This window comes from Chaetura pelagica, unplaced genomic scaffold (genome assembly GCF_000747805.2).
Source record: "Chaetura pelagica isolate M959 unplaced genomic scaffold, ChaPel_1.0 scaffold66, whole genome shotgun sequence".
NCBI lineage: Eukaryota > Metazoa > Chordata > Aves > Apodiformes > Apodidae > Chaetura > Chaetura pelagica.
The window spans coordinates 4,451,409-4,473,998 of NW_009953811.1; the positions used below are offsets into that span (position 1 = coordinate 4,451,409).

Here is a 22,590-nt window from a genome sequence, read left to right on the forward strand (position 1 = left end):
ATCTTCACCACCATGTCAGGTGTTGGGAAATGGCCTTGTGTTATTTTCACCACACAAGGAACAAAGAAAAAGCTTTTGCAATGTTGTGTTTGCTTTAGTTTAGAGAAAGTCACAATTAAGCAAAATAAATGAAACACATACCATTTGACTTTTCACTATCTGCAGGTTTCATCTGAATAGGATGATGCATCTAAAACAAAAATGAAAGACAGTAAGGCAGGTTGGATAGTCATAAAAATCAAGAATTATGTTTTTAATGAATGGCTTAAAGTATACATTATTAATATTAAACATGTTATAATGATATAAATTCAAAACAGCATTATACTATAGGGTTTTAAGAAAAAAAATGGTAAAGGAACACTTTATAGCTAGGAAGATTAAAATAAAATAGATCATTGGGCCCATAGGACTCATATAAAACTTTAATTTGCTTATCTAGTTTCAGAAGACCTCTAAAGTTACAGCCCTCATTAAGTTATGGCACACTTGGTTTCTGTTTTACCAACTTTTTTTTTCTTGAGCTCAACCACTGCCAAAACTGAGATGGAATTTTCAAGTAATCTAACAGCTAGAAAGCATTTCAAACATACTCAGAGGAGCTGAGTTTGACAAATGAACTTTGCTTGTAATTAAAAAAACATGTGCTGATTCTTTCAGGACTGAAGAGGAAGAGATTTCCTATAATAGCTTCCTATGACTGTTGGTATCTCTTTTTTTTTTTCTTTTTATTTATTTTTAGACTACATTATATATTCATTCATAAAGCTTCCATCACAACACGGCACAATTTTGGCTTCCATAAAATCTCCATATAATTTTCCCTTTTCTTCTCCATTCATGTCCCTCTCAGTGCCAAAGAAACCAACCCCTGCGTGCCACACACTTTGCTGAATGTCACATGGCATCCTACCTTGGCACACTTAGTATGGTGGGTCCTCAGCTTTCACTACTCAGTCAAGCTCCCCAGCACACTGCATTGTTGGTAACTCCAAGAAAATGTTTACATCTGGATTTTTCTGTTTTTTCAGGAACAGCAACACAACAGTTGAGCTCCTTCCAATCAGTGTGTGTGGCATTTCCACTGGACATTGGTAATAGCCAGCCCTTTGGCCACTATAATGGATTCAGGGAAATTTTCTTACAGCTTCTCAAAAGCCTTCAGAAATGATCTTGTACTGAGCTTCAATGTGGGAGACATTTAACCTTGCAAAACCCATCACACTTATTTTCTTCCATAGGGCTCTGCAGAGCTGCTGGGGTTCGACAGCACAAACCTGGCAGCAGCAGGTCCACTGCCTTTTCTCTCCTTAGCAATTCCTCACCACTTCACACGAGCATGTAAAAAAAAAAAATCTATGCTCTTTCTGCTTTTATATCATTTTTCAGTGTAGCAGAGTCAAGTCTTGCCTGAAAATGTCAGAGGCAATTCCATTTTTTAAATAAAAGACTATTATGGCAAACTTTGGGAAACAAAAACAGCTGAGGGCATGGAGAACATCCATGCCCTCATATCAAATGTGCTATCAAAACAGCACAGAAAACCAAATCTGCATTGCTTTTGGTAGAGTCACTTAACCTCCAGGGACACAGTTGCTAGATTCTTCAGATAATATAAAATATTGCTGTGACTGTTTCCATAAGATTTACTCAAAGGCCATTACACTCCATGTACAAATCAATGCTTTCCTTATACTGCCTGCAAAACTCCCCACGGTGCCCTAAGGAAAAGGCAAAGCCACAAGGTGGATGTAGTCACCAGGATGCATAAATGTGCTTCAATTTTAACAATTCTGATCTCTTAGAATCATTTGTTTCCCTTTCCCAAATGGACTTTAGTAGCCCTGCACTTGTCTGCCACCACTCGTATTCAAGCTAATTTATACAAAAAGGGAACTTCCATTGTACCCTGTCTTCTTTAACTAGAGCTTAACATTTATTCTGGCATCAACAATACACTGGGCACTGCAGGAGACCTTAAATTCATGGGAACATGATGCAGCATGTCCACTCAGCAAGCAAAAAGTGAAAGAAGAGTAAGGTGCAACTTGGTCCATGAGCCTATTGCAGGTACTGATGTCCCTGAGAAGCAATAGAGTGGTGAGAAAATAGAGGAAAGAAAACTGAGTATTGAACATTTGGGAATATGCAGGTTGTAGAAGAAAATTCCAACCCAAATTCAAACCTTTCATCTCTGTCATTCTTTCTAGCTGCATTTATACACTCCTGAGTGGAGGTTTGTAGAACAAAGGCAATTCTAACAATGTTAAAAATACTTGACTTTTCAAACTGCCTGAACCAGAGAAACCAGTTTTAGAGCAGTCAGGTGAAGAAGGTATTTTTGCAGCCCCTCAGTCACAACATAAAGATTGGTGTTACCTGAAAAAACACAGTTACCACATCAGAAACAATCCCCTTCTGTTATAGATATGCACCCCAAGTTCATTAAGTTAGTAATCTGTTCACATTTAACTAGAGGCTTCAACTGGGTTTTGACTTGACTCCAAAGGCTCCTGCTAAAAAAGCATGGTCCAAATTCTCTTTGCCAAAGTCAGGAGTGATGCTGCTGAACTTAGCAAACTTCTATCGGTGCAAAACTAATAAAAGATTCAGATCAGTCCTGGAGAGTTTAAACAGCAGAACACCCATGGTAGGTAAATGGATGGGACACACAAACATGGCTTTGGTGAAGGGGAAGGTGGAAAACACGTTACTGATGGGTTCCTAACACGAGAAGGCTCACATTGAAGCTTGTTTAACCCTGACCATCATGAATTGATACGTTAACAACCTTTAACACTAGATTCAATAAAACATGCCATTTATAACCTGAAATGGGTTTTACAGAGTCACTGGTTCGCATCTCATTATTAAACTCATTGGTGACCTCTAGAGACAACTGCCGTGACAATACATATTATAAGCTCTCTACCCATAAAATATTTAAAAGTAAGTGTAAAAAAAGAAAAGAAAAGAATGAATCTCAAAGAAGTGTGCAGTGAATACGAAAATTAAAGGGGCAGAAACAAAGGCTAAATAGGTACTATCCTTTCACTCTACAATGAGCAAAAGAGAAAATAATCTGTGCATTTTATATCTTGCTTGTATAACTGCAGGCTATAAAATAATAAAATAGCTATGCTTTCTGAGGCTCTCCAAAAGATTATAGATGATATAAACCTGTTTCAAATTAGATGCCACCCACTAGAATCATGTCATCTACTGAAATGAAGGATTTCATGTCTTATCCGAAAGCCGTTATTGTAGCCATACATCACAAAGCCATACACTTATGGATCTCAAGGTAAGTGATTTCTCACTATGTCATGTCATACAGAAAAACAGGAAACATTTTATTCTGCGCATGAAGAAAGCTTTGCTTACAAAAAATACAGTATTTATGAATGCACAGCTGCAATTAATAAATAGACAAGAGTGAGAAAAGTAAATGCAGTAAATAATTTATAGGCATTAGCATCGTCCTGTGCTTGGACCCTATAGTAAAAGAAAACATCACAGCTCTCATGCAAGTTACTTCTGAACGTGGGCAGCTTCCCCCAGCAAGCACCGTGCATGGGGATATCGAAACCAGATAGGAGAACAGGCTGTAAGGAACAACCTCTCCTGGGAAGTAGTTCAGAGAGCTCTGTGGGATGCAACTGTGCAGCCAGGAATGGCATGGCCTGCCTTTCCTACACACGCTCCCTATCCATAGGTCTCAGAACACACTATGGCCACTGTGTCACCACCGAGAGCAGCCCTGTGCCCAGGGCTGGGCAGTGCTGGGTGGCAGCGCTGGCGGCAAAGCAGAGGCTCCATCTGCTGCCCCTGCTGCCATAGAGGCCACGCAAAGCCTGAGGCCAAGCACCTCACTGCTCCTTCTTGGGTGCATCCCAAGCAGGGCTGCTGCTGTGGTCCATGGGAACCAAAAAGGAAAAGAAACAGCTGCCAAACAGGCAATCATCAAAAACCAATGGTTGCTGTCTATGCTGAGGGCAGCAGAAGGATGGAGCCATGGTACCAGAATTACAATTGACTAGTTACAGATTTCTTCCCTCTCTTCTTCCTGAGTACATCTCACCGTATGTAAATACAAGCTCATTAGAGAAAAAAACAGTCAAGCGGCCCAAAAAACCTCTCAAAGGCATGTGTCCTCTCCATCTTCAGAACCTCTAAGTCATCTTTTTGACAATAATGATTCTGCCCCTCTGCTCTGTTGAGACTCCACCTGGAATACTGTGTACAGTTCTGTACAGTATAAGAAAGATATAGTTGGAGAGGGTCCAGAGAAGGGCCACCAAGATGATCAAAGGCCTGGAGCACCTCTGCTATGTAGACAGGCTGAGAGAAAGCTGGGGAGAGGCTTTTCATCAGAGAAGATACTGATAGGACAAAGGGTAATGGTTTTAAACTGAGAGAGGGGAGATTTAGGTTAGATATTAGGAAGAAATTCTTCACTATACAGGTGATAAGGAACTGGAATGGGTTGTCCAGGATGGTTGTTGATGCCCCATCCCTGGAGGTTTTTAAGGCCAGGTCAGATGATGTCTTGTGCAACCTGGTCTAGTGGTAGGGTTCCCTGCTCATGGCAGGGGGGTTGGAACTAGATGATATTTAAGGTCCCTTCCACCCTTAATGGTTCTATGATCCTATGAATAACGCTACCTATTTACATTCTTGTCAAAGCCATGTGACATCTGCATGGGAGAAAACAAGCCGGCTAAGAGTCTATTTCTGGTAAAAATTTTGCAAGGAAATTAAATTAACCTGGGTAGAATTCTATCTGGGAATTTGGAGCCTGTCGTGGTGATTAAGTCATCATTTCTGTCAGATTACTCTAATCGGCTGTCAAATACGATTCCACAACCCCATCTGTAACTTGGCATCCTCCTTATTCAGTGGATGTTACTTTCTGTATACAAAACAAACCCCAAACAAGGAGGTGTGTGCAGCCTAGCATTTAGCACAGTCATTAGCTGTGATTACCATTGTGTGCTTGCACATCGTGCCATGTGATCAGCTAACACCTTGTTCCATTTAGCCACAGGTGCTTCAAATCAGATGTAACCTTAAACTAGTGCTAGGGGTGAAGAACTGTCTCCAGTCATGGCCAAGCACAGATTGGCACACTCTGAGTCACCACCACATCACCAGCAACTGCTTAAATCTCATTTTGGAGTTTTCAGCTTATTTGCTGGAAAGGCTTTTGGGCACCTACTCTCCATCCATTTTCTGAAGTGAAGGGGGTGTTTAGGTGTTCTAGGTAGGCTAAAGACTTCCCAGTAGCAGTAATTTCTACACATGAAGCAAGGTTTGTAGGCTGAGGCAGTTGATGCTCTAAATGATCTGTATTGGCTGGTTTAATAAGGCATTGGGTTTTTTTTTAATGTGAGTGTGTTTGTCTTAAAGAGGATTTTGGTGATTAAAAAGAAGCAAATGACTTTTAGTGAAGATGAAGGAGTGGAGGGACTCAATTTGTTGCAGCTGTGTTGAGTCTGTGAAATTTAGGTGTCCTCAGCACCTCCAAAACTCCGGCCATGTACTTAGACTATGAAAAATAGCTATTTTATGGTCCATTGCAAAAACACTTTCATACATGATTACTACACCTATTAGCAGCTTTCACGCTCTGTTCCTGCCACTGCTGACCGCACATGTCTTGCTCCCATCATTCCTGGTGCTTTGAGGAAAGGAAATCACTCATCAAGAAAGGACCCTGAACGCACATAAACTTGCCCATGCCTTCACCCAGCTCAGTATGTTAGTCAAAGAGCATCTCCTAAAAGTCCTCTGAAGTTAAGCACAGTGTTACTTTACACCACAGGAGGTTAGGGAGTGTGTGTGTGGGGTGTTTTCCATGACTCCTCACTCCTTCCCATTCCCCCCATGATCTTCCTACAATCCTTTAAAGCCATCAGCAGATTTCTAGAGCTCATAGACATCTTTAGACCTGTCCCCTTTCTCTCTTCCTTGTCACCTGCCATAGCTGTGTGTTTCTAGCTGTGCTCCAGATCAGTTTGCCCCTTAGCTGTCACCCTCACAGACCACATCATATGGAAACATAACACAAAATTGAGCTAAACCTTGCCCCAAGCGAAGGGTAAATTTAAAGAACTTGGGCTGTTTGGGTAACACCCAAACCAAACAAACTGCAATAGGATTAAATGATGACAGCTTGCATGTATCTTGTCATTTCTAGCACTTTGGGATTTCCTTCTTGGTAGCATCAATCATTGTTGAAGCCAAAAGGGACTTTCTTCATATTTTGTACATCTCAGAATTGTATAATGGGAGGAGAGAATGTGTGAGAGAGAAGGAGAGATGTCAGACCTTAATAAAATGCTAATATCCTTTTTGGGAAAGGATCATAAATCCATAGACTTTTTGGAACCAATAGCAAAACTAAAGAGGAAGGAAATATTAAGGAGCAGCAAGGACAGACTAAAGGCACAAGGGAAAAAAGGCCCTAAAGAGGCACCAGCATGAAAATTGGTGGGAAAAATTTACATCCTTTGCATAACTCTGGTCTGGGAATGAACTTAAAGTTATCTCCCAGCCCCTGGTCTAATTAGAGAGTGCAGCTTAATTAGACCAGTAGTCAAAGGAAAAGAAGAACCCAATTCTGTACATTCCAGGTTCCTGAATCACTGAGTCTGGAAATAAGGAAGGAAAGTATTGACCTACCAAAAGACTTGGGGAAGAACTGAAAATGGTCTATAAGCACCTGAGAATGAAATGATTTCCAGGGTCTTCAGAGATCATTGTTTTTCTGGATTATTGTGTATAGACATCTCTACATGCACCCCCAGCCCCTCATTTCAGCGTTTAGCTCCCGTGTTCTTCAATAGGATCCTTTTGGAGGAGCTCTTGAACATATTTTTCACATCACTTCAATGCTGACTGTTTTTTCTTTTTTAAACCTTAGTGACTCACAAGTAATACAAGTTTCCCAGAAGTGAAAGAGGTGTATTTTCCTATTGAAGAAAACTGTTTAGAATGACTTCTCTAGGGTCAAACTAACTTGAATTACACAGTCAATATCTGGCTACAGCTTCAGGGAACTTCTCCGGGAACCAGGGACAGTCTCTGAGGCCAAATAAATACCAGTGAATAAAAGAGGCAAGGGACTGCTCTCTGGCTCTTAGGAGGAGTGGTGAGGCACAGTTTGCGTTTACACAGCTATACTTTTCCTCCCTCACAAAACAGGATGCCCCTGTGCATGCTGCCTACTGGGAACAATCTCTAGCCCATGTTATTACTCCAAATATGCCTGCACAGTGGGCAGGAAAGTGCTAACCAGCACACAGACCAGTGCCACGGTCCTGCTTGCTTTACCAGCACTGGTAGACCTTTTGGATTCCCAGTATTGTTGTAAGTCATTTACCTTAGGTAAAAGAAGCATGAATGTGCATCCGTTACATAGACACAAATAAATGCAAAGCAGTGGCTGTAACTGCCTGAGCGATGGCATAGCCAGAAGATTGTTTGCTGTCATCCTTTCATAAATCCCAGTTTAAGGGATTTACACCATGTTAGGTATTCATACAATTTTAGTAGTAGAAGAATGTGGTCTGTTACTTGGCCTCCTAGATTACTGTCATATATATTTGCATATCTTGGAGACAGAGTGAGAGGGAGGGAGGAAAGGAAGGAGGAAGGATAGACAAGCAGGAGAAAATGAATACTGCTGGTGTGTGCCAAATATAGTTCATGCAGTAATGCATAACATCACTGTTTTCTATTTAGAGTACAGAAACAAGCCTATAGCTTGCTTAAAACAAGTTGTTTCTTTTACCAGAGAGCACTAAAACTGCCGAAATTCAATGACTTCTGGAAGCTTTCCAACTCAAGTCATTTGCAATCCACTACACTCTGTGTTTTAAATGCAAGTATAATTGAACATTAGCTCAAGTGACTAAAAACAATGCTGCACTTTAAAATAATAATAATATTCTAGCAGTCCCTGCTGCAGTCATCCCTGCATCCTGCTGGTCCTCCTGCACATTCACTAATTAGGGTATAACACTCGGTCTCCTTTAAAAGTTGTACTCCCCTATAGACATAAAAAAGTTGGCTGTCTCAGAAATGACAGCTTCACTTCCTAATGTACAAATAACTACTGTTACTCTGTTAGCAGTTCTACTCCATTTATTTAATTCCTTCATTTCTTACCACCCACACAAATGACAACTCCAGGACACATGTGAGCTGAACAGAGTGGAGATAAGGAAGGGAAGGTGCAACCAAAATTGGTCTCTTCAAAATCACAGGGAAACCAAAGTGATTAACTATCTTTTCTTCAAACAAATGAGCCTTTACAGAACCTATTCCATCCTAAAAATAGACGTCAAGCGGGATTCTATATCTTGTTGGGAATAATGCCTTGGGGATATTTTGTATCATCCATGCTTAAAAAGCAAAACCCATTAGACATCTGAGCAAAACATCAGATATTATTTTAACAGCAAGAGTTATCCATCTCATCTGCAGCGGCAATAACTTTAGTTGACATTTTGCCAATTGAAGTTTGAGAGCTGATGTGGGTTGTTTGTTGTTTGTTGTTTCCCCCCCTCCCTTTGCATTTAAAATGATGAGGCACAGAAAGATAACGGAAGTCTCTCCGTGACATTAATTGACTGAGTTTTAACACCCATTAAAGGCAACTGCAAAGGGCAAAAATTACCACCCACATTTCTGAGCAGAGAAGGCAGTGTGGTGAAGTGGCGACAGGCCCGGCGTTGTGCAGGGAGGTGCTGCACAGCCTGGAATGACAATCCAAAGGGATGCAGCCCAGGTGCTGCACGGCCCGGAATGATGATCCAAAGGGATGCAGCCTAGCTGTCCACACCACAGCAGAGCCTGAGCTCCTCACGCTCTAATTGATTTCTCCTCCTAACACCCTTGCGAGGTGCTCAACGCTGCTATCTCTTTTTAACAGAAAGGAAGACGATGGGGAAGAAAGGCCCAGTGGCTCTATGTGATTCATCTGGAGCTAATCCACAACTGAAGCCAAGTCTCTCCAGCCAAAATCACTCAGTTTTATCATCAGGTACAGGTGAAGGCATTAATGAGCAGGTATACTCCACACAAGCGGATTTTTTTTACAATACTACTCCCTAGATATCCTACTGAAGAGGTAATGTGAGAACTTGAAGCAGTGATCCAGGAGAGCTGGAGGATTTGGACAGTGTGACCTTAGGTGCCAGGACTCAATTCCCAGCATGACACAAGCCTTACAGTCAATGTCTCTCACTGGATATGAGTCAAGTGTTCTGAAGTCGTACTTCCTTCCATCTCCCTAATTGGGCGTTGGTTTCCAGAAGTCAACAGGAGGCTGAGACTTAAAAAGGAGTACTTTTCCTTCAAATCTAAGAGTACTTTCCCCCCCATATTACTATTTGGAAAATAGAGCCACAGCAAGGACAAAACATATTACCTATGCTCATCTTCCATGAAAGGTCTTCCCATCTCCCACTGGAATTAAACAAAGGTCCCTTAACCATCCCAGAAGGGGAAGGCAGCAAAGCAGAGACTTGTACTTACTTGAGTGGATTGTGGAGGCATATTTCATGTTAATTCTACTAGCAAAAGTAAAATCCCCTGCTTAGGAAGCACCAACACCTGAGGGCACATTTGCCCTTCTCATTTATGACTTCAGAATCTGTGAAGACTGAAGATAATGTTCCCATCTTAAAAAAAACAACCCTCTCCTGCTACCAAATGGAAACATACAAGTAGCTCAGGCTGTCAGCAACGTTTTAGGGCACTAATGTTTGAAGCTGGTCCATATGAAATCCCTCCCTTTCTACACAAATCCCTCTGATTCCACATCAACATCTGGGATGATTTTTAGATAACTGGGAAGAAAACAAAGCAATCCTCTACCCTCTTCTTCTTCCCTCCCGAAAACACAATCCCAAACAAAAACAAAATACATTATCTTTTAGGCTAATGATGACACTGAGTAAATTTGGTTTAAATCAAGTTTTTTTAAAAATGCAATGTTTTTTGTAATGCAAAACACAAACTCAGCTGTGACTGAGAGCATGGCTACCAGGATATTAAATGCTTGTTTTGCAGAAGTTTTATTTTAAGATTTATGCTGTTCTGTGTTTGCATGTACTGTCTCCTTTGTGAACTATGCTCTGGGAAAACATCATGTGATTATGCTCAGCAATATCCTTTACCATTGCCAAGTTGAAATTCAGGAAATAACCCTTTAAATGGAAAGACTAGCTACAGCAACATTTCAGAAAGTCAAAAAAGCACAGTCAGGGCCTCCGCTGTTTCTTTCACAACGATATCTCATCTACACTTATCATCTCAATTTTTTGCTTTCATTCATTAAGACAGAAAACAGCCCCCACCACTCCTTCAGTTTCACATCACAGATTTTTCTGTCCATTTACTAAGCAGATCTTCTGCCTGACTCTCTCTGCAGTATAGAAGGTCACCTTGATCCAACAACGCACTTGGGCTCCTCTTCTGACAGAAACTAGAGCCTATTATTTGGTACAAAACTAAAATTCTAGGCTAAGGAATTTATATTTTTTTTAAAAGATACAGAGCTTCTTAAAAATTCTAGTTGGAAAGCTTTCATATTTGCATTACAATGTACCAGCAAGAACATCTCATCGCTAAAAAGTGTGATTGAGGTAGGTCTAGAATAAACCCCCAAAGCATCAAAATTACTAAAACTCTACCTTTCAAATTAGAGCAAAGGGTACAATTTATAGAAACAGTTGGCACTGATGATGTGGACCTGCTGAGGCATTCATTTAGCAAAGGTGCAAAGCAGTTCTGAGTCCAGAATACGTCTTGATTCACAATTCCCACCTCTCCAGCAATCAGGCAGGCAGTCAAATTCCTCCCTTTTACCAAACACAGAGTAAGCCAGGTTTCTTCAAAGGTCATATATGAGCCCCAAACTACTTGTCAACAAGCATGTCTCTTTAAATATTACAGGGAATAGCCAAAGCATTCAGGTAGAAAAGGAGTTTTGAATGAAGATGTCAAAAATCCTACTCTTCTGACTGAGATCAGCTGGGGTAAGCAGTCCAGTTTTATTGTTTAACCAGCAGAGCCATAATATTTTACGCCAAATGAGGATACGGCTCATAAATTCTATTTAAGCTCTCCATGACCTGAAGTTACAGGAATTTTCCACAACTATCCAGTATCAGCATCCAAATAAAAGCTCTCAGTGTTATGCCAATACTCTGCAGTGGCAAAATAATCTGGCTGTGGAGAGGGAATGAAAAAAGACAGCTCGATATTTGATCCATCTATGAAAAAGAGAATATTACTGCAGTCTCCAGCCACAAGCACACACAAACACACACTGTTCACATGAAAATATGAATGTCTAATTGTAGATACATACAATTACATACAGCAGTAAGAATCACATTAAGTAACCATGTAATTTTTAACCACCTTTTGTATGAACTTCTCTTCAAAGTTTTAGCATTGCTGCAGCTAATGAAGTTTGCTTGTACTTTCTTTGGGATAAGGCAAATGTGTTTTATGGATACTAAGCATGTAGTGTACTTTTATAATGCTAATCTTAAGGAATTATAATGCATTTAAATATTTCCCTCAATAGGTGCTTGAGAAGTTAAACGAACAATTAAACAAATAAATGGTCAACATGAGCAGAAACATGTATTTTTGAAGAATGAGTCAGTTCCAGCTGGCTGTGGTATTTGGACTGAGCTGTAATTAGTAAAAGGGACAGTATCAGGAACAGAAAGGCCAAAATCAACCTAGCTCCACCCATTTGCAAAGCTCTGAACTACCATCTGATCCTAAATATGAACCTTAATGCATTTTTTTCAGAGCCTGGGCCCCTTGATTCTCTTGAAAAAAGCACCAACGAGCTACATTTAGTGACTATAAATGCCAGCATGTGAAAAGCTGCCTTCTCTTAATTTTCTTTATATTGCTATTCTACTCAATTAGAAGTTTTCTCTGTGTTGTGCCCCATGAGTAACACCTTTATGTGCGACCGGCCCAAAGGCCAAAGAAATCTCTTTGCAGAGATGGAACAGCTAGAGGCCTCAGAGACTTTATCAGGAAGCTCCTCTGATAAAACCAGCTAAGCTAAAAGTTCCTACACCATTCATCCTATCTGCTCCAAAGGCAGCATATGGAGCTACCGGGAAGTCTTGAACTCCTGGTTTCCTTGCATAGGGTATTTTTTCTGAGCAGGGCTAATGCAGCCTCAGGCCTGTTTTCCAGCTTCAGTGAAGATCATGGAGGGCATTAAAAGCTCAGGGGAAAACAGCATGGGTGCAGAAAAGAAATTGTCACCAAGTCACACCCTCTATTTTTGGCTTTTGTGTCAACAGGGACGAAGACAAGTGCCAGACATGATAGCTGTTAGCTATCAGGCCGATTTTAAACTGGGATAAATCCATGGCATTCTTTGCAAAATGAAGAGGGTCACAAGAGGCAAGGGACACGCCTGCCTGAGCAACCCTCAGAGCCCTCTAGACACAAGCATATAAGCATGGCATTTAAGCTGACTGTAGCTGTTACTTACCAACATCTTTCTTTTTGGTTAATCGTATTTTTTTTCACAAATAAGAGGATTCTATATTCACACAAGCATAGCAATTTCTTTTACCTCTTAGCAATTGAAGAAATGAAAGATGAAAAAATTCAGTGGTTCATCTTGAATGACTTAATGCCAATACAGGATTACTCCCTATCATACATTTTCTAATGCTTTCCTACCTCAAATGCCCATAAGGATTGGGTTGCAACTTTGTTTCTTTTCGAAGATTATTCTAATTGGACAGATACTGCTTTTTGCTGATACTTGATCTAAGTGTTATTTCACCTCTTATGACAGTAAATCCTCTGTTCTGTGAACAATCAGAAATAATTCCGATTTGTCACTGACATTTGGGCAGTACTTGGCCCTGGAGGAAATAAATGCACCATCTACATCCATGCTGCTGTGGATGCTTGGTGAGGTACTCCCACAACAGCATTTATCTTCTCTGTATTCCTCACAATGTTTGAAATGAGCATCCTGTATAATAACACAGCACATTTTCCTCTAAGGTACTGTCATGAATTGGCCACAAAATAATATTAGTCGCTGTCTGGCGGATACTTGCTCAAGTGATGGTCTAGAACACCAACTTCCTTCAATCATTTGAGCCTTTCACAGTTGAATGGAAATATAAAGGTATCACGTACCTCACATCTCTGCATGAAGCTGTAATCCCATTGAGAGATCCTGGCAGCAGTAAGGAACACCAGAGGGTTTTGTTTATTTTCACGGTGGAATTACAAGCTTCACTTATGGAGGTACCTGACTTTCAGTTCTTAGTTTAAAACTAATCTTATCCTCTGATTAGCATCTTATTTTCCACAAACTTATTTTCTTCAACCCGGAATCCTATGTTCTCTATCTTGAAATCAATGATAAGGCTCTATTCATACTTTCTTAAAGACTGTTACAGACTTCCAATTATACCTTTCAGACATGAGATTTTCTTTTTTTCTTTCTCTGTTTTTTTCCCCACGATGTTTATATTTCAGAAGAGAACATTTCCACTCACTGCAACTTGCAATGGTTGCAAGTGGGTTGGGTCAGCATTCCTAGAATGAATGACGGAGGCAATGTATTCATGAGATTCCCTAATACATTGCAAATTCCATCTGCAAAGAAGCAAAGTTGCTTATTCTAACCTCTGCTTGCACATCCCCCCTCCTGCGACGGGAGATAACCCATCTCTGAGTTACAATAGGGCGAGAGTTGGGATTGACTGCAGACTGCTTTAATGCCGCTCTTAATGACAACTTGTGAAGATTAGGAAGTTGTCAGAATCAGATATCAGCAAAAGCACCAGCTTGCTTTGTGAAGTCAGTCTGAATTAATTAATGGGTAGCTTTCCTTTGATATTGCTTTGATATTTGGCTGCAGCTGGATAAAAATCAACCACAAAGGAAGCTACATTTTGTTTACCACTGCTTAAGACTCTATTTAGTTCAATGCTTTCTTTCTTTTGCAGTTTTTGCCTTTTTAACTTCCCTAGCACAAGGCAACAGAGACAGGCTTTTGCTAATAAATGGAGTTATGGTGGCAGGTTTTTCAATTACTGTTCCTTTCTGCTCCTGGAGATATTCAGGCTGCATTGTGGGAGCAAAGCCATTACTGATTTCAGCAAAGCTGCAAGTGAAAAGACGGACCATTCCAAAAGCAAGACAAACATTAGCCTTCCCCACTCTGGTACTGTTTTTCCTGTTAAAAGGTATTTAACTCTTTCATGATACTTGCTCTCTGGTTTAGAGGATGCTGATCACTTGCTCCATACACTGATAGCCTGAAATATAAGCTCTGCAACTCGTTCTCCTTAACTTTTCGGAGTGGGAATTTACATCCCATTTTAGCACCTCTAAAGGTTTTGCATGTCTACCATGACAAACAGATGAACACTTGTGTACCCTAAACCACTGCTTGCACCCAAATGAATCCCTGACTACTTCTAGCAGCCCCAGTGACTCTGCTGGCAAGAGGAGAAAGGAGTGGCCTGCACAGCACAGGGGAAGAGCAGACATAGAAGTGGCTCATCCAATTAAGCTGATGAAGATGATAATTTCTTCTGAAGAACGAGCAAAAAATCAATTATCTTCCTGTGTCTGCAAAGAGTATTTTTAATTAGGCACAATAAAATTGCCCAAGGTGTGTTACTAGAGCAGGAGTCTCAGTCAAGCCGCTCAGTTTCACCCGGTTTTCTAGGACATATTGTGGGGTTCCTAATGACTCCAGAAGACAGAACTTGCATCTCCTCTCTCATCATGTGTTGTCACATGCAACAGCATGGCTCATTATCCGATTGGGAAGGGAGAAAGCTTACTAAGGATGCCTCAGCTCCCTGCAGCACGCTGGAGTACAGGCACTAAATGAGACAACACAGCATCCCTTCCACAGCAACTCACCGAGTGAGAGACCACACCACAGAGGTCTGGGAAAGAAGCAGCACAGCCCACAGGGATGGACACAATGGCAGGAGGAGGATGAACAGTCTCTCTGTTATAAACATGCCATGAAGCCCAGGCTTTTTAGTCATAACATAACTCAGATCCACGGGCGTCAAACATTGCTGTCGAGGCAGGTAAATGGCATCCAGGGGCATCTCTAATGATGTTACTTAGTGGTGCTTGCAACATTGTTTATGATTTGCCTTTCTAATTTTACTACCATAGGAGCAGCCAGACAGCCAGGAAGGCTCCCTGAACTGGTTTTTCACTACGAAGACAATTTTAATAGCTCGTGTCATGGTGCTAATGAGGCCGACTGAAGCACCTGTATTTTCTGTTCCGGATAACAGAAAACAGCTAACACCAGCAGGAGGATAAATAGCTGCTTAAGAGAGTGCCTGGGCTATTATCCTTAGCTAAGCATCCCACCTAAATCTTGGTGAGTTTTGCAATACCCTGGAGTACTCCAGTCATGGTTTCTCAGTTTTGTTCAGTTTTCCATTCTGAAGTGCACAGCAAAAGGTTCTCCAGCCAGTGATTTTTTGGGTACCCAGGTGGAAAGTGATATCCTGTGAACCGATCTTCCAGCCTCGCTGAATAAGATATTCTAAGTTGGACATTAAATTCTGGAGGCATTTTGTGAAGTGATGACCTCAACTGTTGGGAGTGATGGAAATCAGAGGTAAAGCCCAGTGCCACATGCCAGAACAGTTTAGCCTTTTGGGGATGGGCTTCACATCAGGGAATTTTTCTGAGGTTAAGCCAGTGTTCTGAGTTACTTAGTTTCCATCCCAATATTATTTATACTGCAAAGCTGCACAAAAAAAATATCCTGAATGAGCTGTCTAAAAAAGCTGCTGTGCATCTAACTGCATTTTCAGCTGGGCTAATGTGCTCTTGCTTCTCAGCAAATTTGCTAAGACAGGGAAAAGAAATGGTCTCATGTGAACATCTCACTGATGCCCATAGCCTGTGCAGCTCTGCACCCCCCTGGCATACCCCAGGGGTTATGCTGGGGCACCAGCCCCTTAAGCAACACAGATAAAGGTTTCGCCTCCTTCTCCCAGTGTTTCAGGTCAAGGATCTTCCTGCACTTTCCTATTCTTGGAGAGTATCTTCCAAACATTTAAAGCTTTTCTGAATAATAGGTCCATTCATGGACCCATATGCAGAAATCACAACTCTTGAGTCACTGCCCTCATTACTAGGCAACCAAGAGATTTTATCTACTTTCGCTCAACCCCACAGAAGTTTAATATTTTTGTATACAGCTTGAAATGGAGAAACTGTGATCTCCAATCTCAGCAAAGTCCAGTGGTTAAGGCTCTGCTAAATCAATTCAAGTTAAATCCTTGCAACAAAAAAGCCAGAGGGGATATGAACTGCATTCTCCTATATGCTAGAAACTTATCCTAATGATCAGGCTGCAAGGGAAGGTGAATCTGGCCCCCATACTTCATTGAGAAAAAGGAACAATACAGTTATGAACTAAAGGTTTTGCTCAATCTAGAGAAACTATTTTCACTTAGTCCATACTCTCCTCTCCCTACACCTGCACAACACCCATCATTATGCCGTTAAGCTGCAAGTTTAGCTACTTCAAAGGGTTTCATTAGACTCCTAAGTCACTCTTTACCATTTTATGAATTCAGGGCTGGTGATCCATTCTGTGTTTCCCAGTAATGGTAGATGCATATCCGACCTTTCCACTAAGGTACCTGAATTTAGTGCAAGTATTGATTTTCATTTCAGTGGTAAAGCCAGTGCAAGTTTTTTTTGAGTGGCAGAGATGGAAGAGGTGTATTTGCATAGTAAAAAATAATTTCTTGTGAATTTGACAAAATGTATCATTAAGTGGTTCCATTTGCATAGTATTTTAAATGAAGAAATGGGTCAGATTAACCTTCTCAACATTGTTCAATGTCTCAAAGCTCAGTTCCTAGGAACAGGCACTCCCTGAGAATTCCCAGCTTTCCCATCTGGTTATTTTTATAATTTAAACCATTCTAGACTTTTTGGATCCTTCATTAAACAGCATTTGGCCATGCTATATGGGTACTGAATTAGTTTAATTTGTCATCATAAATCAATCACTCCAATTCCTTAACTAACTTAATTGCTCTTTGAATTCCCTTTCTGTTTGTCAAAATCTCTCAAAGTCACTGATATCTCATATTCAGGCTATTCTTCAAGTCATATTGGATGATTACCTTTTTATTACAGGTAATTATTACATAATGTTCAAACAGTACTGACAACTCATAAGGCCTAAAGCAGAGAAGGGAACTGGATATTGAAACACTACTCCAGAAAGGAGTGTGCAGAGTGAAAAGTGAAAAGCAGAAACATATTTGTTATTTTGCTTCTTGTTGGACAAACAGTACTCTATCAGAAAGTGAACGTGGATTCACAGCAAGTCATCATTTTGAAACAGATTATTCTGAAGGTTAAACAACCTGCTAAATTGATTCAGCACAGTGCTGAGATTTCTCTCCCACATTACAGCCCCGTTAGCTCCCCGCACCTACAGGGCCTGTGGTGCTGCCTTGCTGATACTCATGACATCCACATTGTGACAGGGAGCAAGAACAAGTGTGTTTCACACTCCAGGTGAAACTTGATCTGCATGGAAAACTGAAGCCCCAAAGCAGACTGCCATCGTGCTGATGATTGTCAGCCTGGTGTAGGGCAGAACAAACCCTTCTGTGAATGGGCACCAAGAGAGGAGTTACTCTGTAAGAATATTTTTTCTTATTCCACATCCCTAAATGGAGCCTGAGGTTTCCTTACACCCAAAGCAGAACACTCAGGGAAAAGCTCCCTCTAAGGCACTCTTGCTTCCCTATCACGTAAATGGCATTTAATAAAACCAGTAGTGATTCTTATAATGTAAAAACTGAGAAACCATTTCCTCGACAACATCTGGCAAAAAAAGGAAGCCATTAATATTTTACAGGACAGTTAGATCCTACAAACTCCATCTTGCTGTTTTAAAATTTTAAGAGCTTTCTCCAAACTGTATTTCTCCATTGTTAAACCCTTAATTAAATTGATTCATACAGCTAATATCCTAATTTCATGCCAGAACTTCAATACAAAGGGTTTGCTGCTACTTGGAATATGTATTTCCCACTTGAAATAGGAACCACGTAAACCATTAGTCTGTTAAAAGCGTAGGAGTGTGGAGGCCTAAATCAGTGTGGGCTGTAAATTATTTTCTGTGATAACCTTAGCTATGGGGATATATGCAGAAATAGTAACAATAGTTGCCATGTCAGATCAATCTAACTTCAAATACAGAACAAAGACTCCAAAGAGTTCTAGGTGTAGATTGTACAAATGGATTCTCATCGATTCCTGACCTCAAATAGTTTCTGCATGAGCTTAAAGGTTTATTTATTCAGCTACTGCACCTCAAGAATCCATCAAACATACATTGCTCTTGTGTTACCTGCCTGCACTTAACACTTGGCAGGAAATCCTAGCTAGCAAAACAAGAGGACCTTCTGTTTTAAAAATAATGTGTGATAAAAGTAAAACAAACCAAAAATGTCAGTGCCACAAAGGTGGCTAAGCAGCCCCTGCCTTCAGCTGTTAGAGGTTTGCCCTCTAGAAAGAAGCCAATTTTCACTAAGCAGCAAATGAGAACACGGGGGAACCAAGATTATTACATCTAACTAAAGGTACAGACTAAATTTAGATGGGTGGAATTTATTGGATTATTTTGTTTAGGGAATAGAAGTTAAACACCCCTAACAAAGCCATAAAATTCTTAATGAAGATGAGCTTAGTTAAGGCCTCAGTTCTACATCTCATCCCAAAGAAGAACAGTTCTAAGATCATTATTACATTCATACGTTTTTCCCTTTTTCTCCCTTCTGCCTTTTAAAACAAAATCCAGACCAACAGTCCAAGAAAACCTGACTGTAAGCTGAATAATACAAAGCACATCCCTATGAGTGGGGATATGAGCTATGTGCTTGCATGTTGTTTTTGAAAAGACACATTTGGAAATTCATGTTGTTCATTTACAAGACATAAAAGCTACTCATGATGCCAGCACCAAGTAAACAGAAGAGGACAATTTCATTGATATATATCGTACATATCAATATGTCTGTATTTCTCAAACACTGTATATCTTCTTCTCTGCCTAGTAGCAAGCCTACCATAACAAGTGATATCTAAATACATTTTGGAGGAAAGATAAAAGCTCCATTATGTGACAAGGAATATTACGAGTAACAGAGAGATTATACTAATCATGAGCAAAAAGAAGATGTTTGATCCTGCTTATGCTAGAAGTTTTTTAAAATTTAAAAAAATCTTTTAAATGAGTTTTATCCTCAGGAAAATGATTAAAACCAGAAAAGCCTTGAGATGTCAGCTGGTGACATGTTTTTCTTCTTTATCTTTCCTTTTTGTTGTTGTTGCTGTGAAAAAAAATCTGAGAGAATCCAGCAAAGTGCATCATTAACTTCTTATTAATTTTATAATACAAAGGCAATTCAGTTAAAATAGTGGTGCTGCAACTTTAAATTACAGAACTAGCTTGGTATTTAATGAGAGATTTAGCACAGCGGGGTTTCTGTTAAATTAAGTTGTGCCTTCACATCACAGTGGGAAAACAGGTGTATATTGGTTTAGAATTATGGAAATGTTGACTAATTCCAAGGCTTGTAATCAAACAGCAAGGCACCCTGCAATATTTTCTTCCAAGATTCTGCATTAATCATTTATGTCTGGTCCTGTTTTCTTCATGTCCACTAAAAGGGTGCAGCTCAAAAGAGCAGATAAAGAGCCTGTGTGTTCATGTCTCTGTTGAGGATGAGGTCCATGCAAAAAGTAGGAATAGAAGCAGCACCATTGCCTTGGCTCGAATAGCTACCTAAATTGAACTGAGAGGTAGGATAAATTTCACACTAAACCCCTACTACTTTGGTTTTGTGAGTGCTGATCCAAAACCTGCTTATAGAACCACATGGAGCAGGTCCACATGTAAGAAACAATGAACCTCTCTCATTTAATGAATCCCAAGGCACACCCCTCCATGCTTCTGCAGCAGCAGGGGTCATACCTGTGTGCAGGTAAATCGCAGGCAAGGTCCAACCACCACAGCATCCATGCAGCCCCCTGCTCCCAATTCTGCCATCATCCCTACCTTACACTAATAAATCACCTGCCTTTGCCTCAGATTTTCTTCCTGGGCTATTTAAGGATGCCTCTCATCTGATGCATGGTGCTACTACCCTAAAAGTGGAAAGCACAGATTCTTTTGTTTGCAGGAGACACCTTATTACTGGACCTCCTACATACAATACCTCATTTCCTGGAAGCAAGCTGACACTTGATGCCCAAATGAACCTGATCCAAATTCATCCCTTGTTGTAACTCTGCCAGAAGATTGATTCCATTTGCTCTGAAGGAGACTGCTTTGACACATGGACCTACACACTACTGATTCCTGCTTGTTCAGTGAAAGCTGCTTAGCTGGCCAGAGCTAACAACATAGAAATTGCCAAAATTCATATAAGGAGAATCCTGCTAATTTGAAGTGTTTTCAGCATGTGTGCCACAACTTTAAAGTGTGCTTAAATGAAGATATTTTTGGCATACACAGATGCAGCATAACAGTATCACCATATATGCTGAGTGTCTGCACACAGCACGTGCAAAATACAGAATCACATATATAATATATGCTGAATTGTTCTCTAAGAGAAGTAAAGGATCTGTATTTGAGTCACTTCTCTTTATTGGAGATGCCCCTTTAAGAAATAGGAATAACAACTTAACTCAGAGTAAAATCTTAACATCTCTGGCAGTATCAGAAATATTTTTAAAGCCCAGGTCAAGTAATGGGAAAGTAATTCTGACATTTCCTTAAAAGATAAGTTTGTAGCCTCACAGTCAAGACTGAAAAACACAGCTTGAAAAGGTGAATTTTAAACAACAAAGAGCTAGGGTTGGCATTAGATAAAATATTACGGGTTTTGAGTTTTATTTTAAAAAAAAGATCCAAAGGTACACTAGTCTCTCTAACTGCTGGATGCTTGTTAGCTGTACAAAAATGGAGGAGAAAATAATGCCTTGCTCAAGTCAGGTGCAATGTAGAGCTGAGCCAGCTTTGCCACCTGTACATGGAGAGGTCAGGGAAGGAGTCTGCTCCTCTGAGTCACCTGCTGGGATAACTAAGATCTCTCAAAACACACCAGACAGCTCGTGGGGCTCAGGGAAGAACAGAGCAGCAAATGAAAGGACATTCACTGCTTCTAAGGAGACTGATGTATAGATCCAGTGGTGGAGCTTCAGGGTAGGGTCCCACACCCTACCTGGACCCAGGGATGCTGGCTGGGCAGGGTGCTGCTCCAGTGGCTTGGAACCACCTTTCCTGGAGTGTCCATACAATCCAGACAGCCAGCACAGCTGTTTGACTCAAAGCATTGTGGAGAGCAATTGCACAACTGCAATGTTAACTGAATTGGGTTAGTCATCCAAGGGTTTGGGATTTTCTGGCAGTGGGGAAGAAACCAACAACTGATGCTGCAGAGTTAGAGATCATCCCTCAGAGCCTTCCTTTCTCTCTGAGGATGGCACACCCATCCTCTTCATCCTCAAGCTAAGCTCATCACTGGGAAGTTTCTAAGGTCCAGATGTAAGGATCCACTTGATGGAATAAATCATTTGAATGTGTAGTGGCACAATTTTTATATCCTGTAGCTGGCCTATCTCTGAAAATTTCCTACCATCCTTTCCAGTATTTTCACTTGCAAATGACAGAGGATTCCCATTTTACCTTGATAAATTAGCAGAACTCGCATGTAATTATCTGACATATTTCTCTACATTGGTCATTGCCATGACAGATGAGGTGGCTTTCCTAACAGAAGTTACATAAAGTGAGGGGACCAGATGTGAATTTTTCAAACAGTGTCCAATTTCACATACAGCATGTAGGAACTAAAGGGGATATTGGCCATGTAACTGTCAATCCAGTCAACATTCTGTTTATTTATACAGTGTCTTATTTATTTATTTATTTTTGTGTCTGTAACCAATACATTCCAACCATGTACTCGAACACTTCCTCTGCATAAAGAGGGATTACACCTCCATCCTTTATATGTTTGCTTTCCCATCCCGAAAGTATTTGGCTATGTTCAGCAGAAGAAATGAAAACATCAGAATAAGATTTCAGAGTTAAGCCATGCAACTACCAATGACATACTTTTTCCTTCTATTTGAACTGCCATAGGATTAACACAAGCTACAGTTTATACAAGACAGCCACAACTGTTTTGATCACCAGGTGATGCCTCAGTGAGAACAGGTTGCTAAGGAGGGATGGTGGCAGGGAACAGGGTGACATTGTGAAAGCCACTATGAGGTACCATGGCACCATGGTCAGGTTGTTTGGAAACCATGAGGATAAAGGCTGCATTTAACAAAGTTAGCTGCATTTTGTCTTTTCCTCTTCTCTCCCTTTTCAAACTAGAAGCCCTAGTGGTGCACTGTTTTCCTGCCATATGTTTTTCCTCCTCCATCCCCCTTAAATAAAAAAAATGAATCTACCTTTCATTTCAGTAACTGCCT

General features: G+C 40.6%; 1 protein-coding gene across 1 annotated transcript in view; it reads right to left on the reverse strand.

The window, feature by feature from the left end:
* The window catches only part of CELF2 (CUGBP, Elav-like family member 2), a 257,535-nt gene that overhangs the window by 74,325 nt on the left and 160,620 nt on the right, over nt 1-22,590 (reverse strand). The window contains exon 4 of the mRNA XM_010001271.1: nt 142-190. Within this exon, the coding sequence (XP_009999573.1) occupies nt 142-190 (49 nt within the window). The remainder of the gene's footprint in view (nt 1-141; nt 191-22,590) is intronic.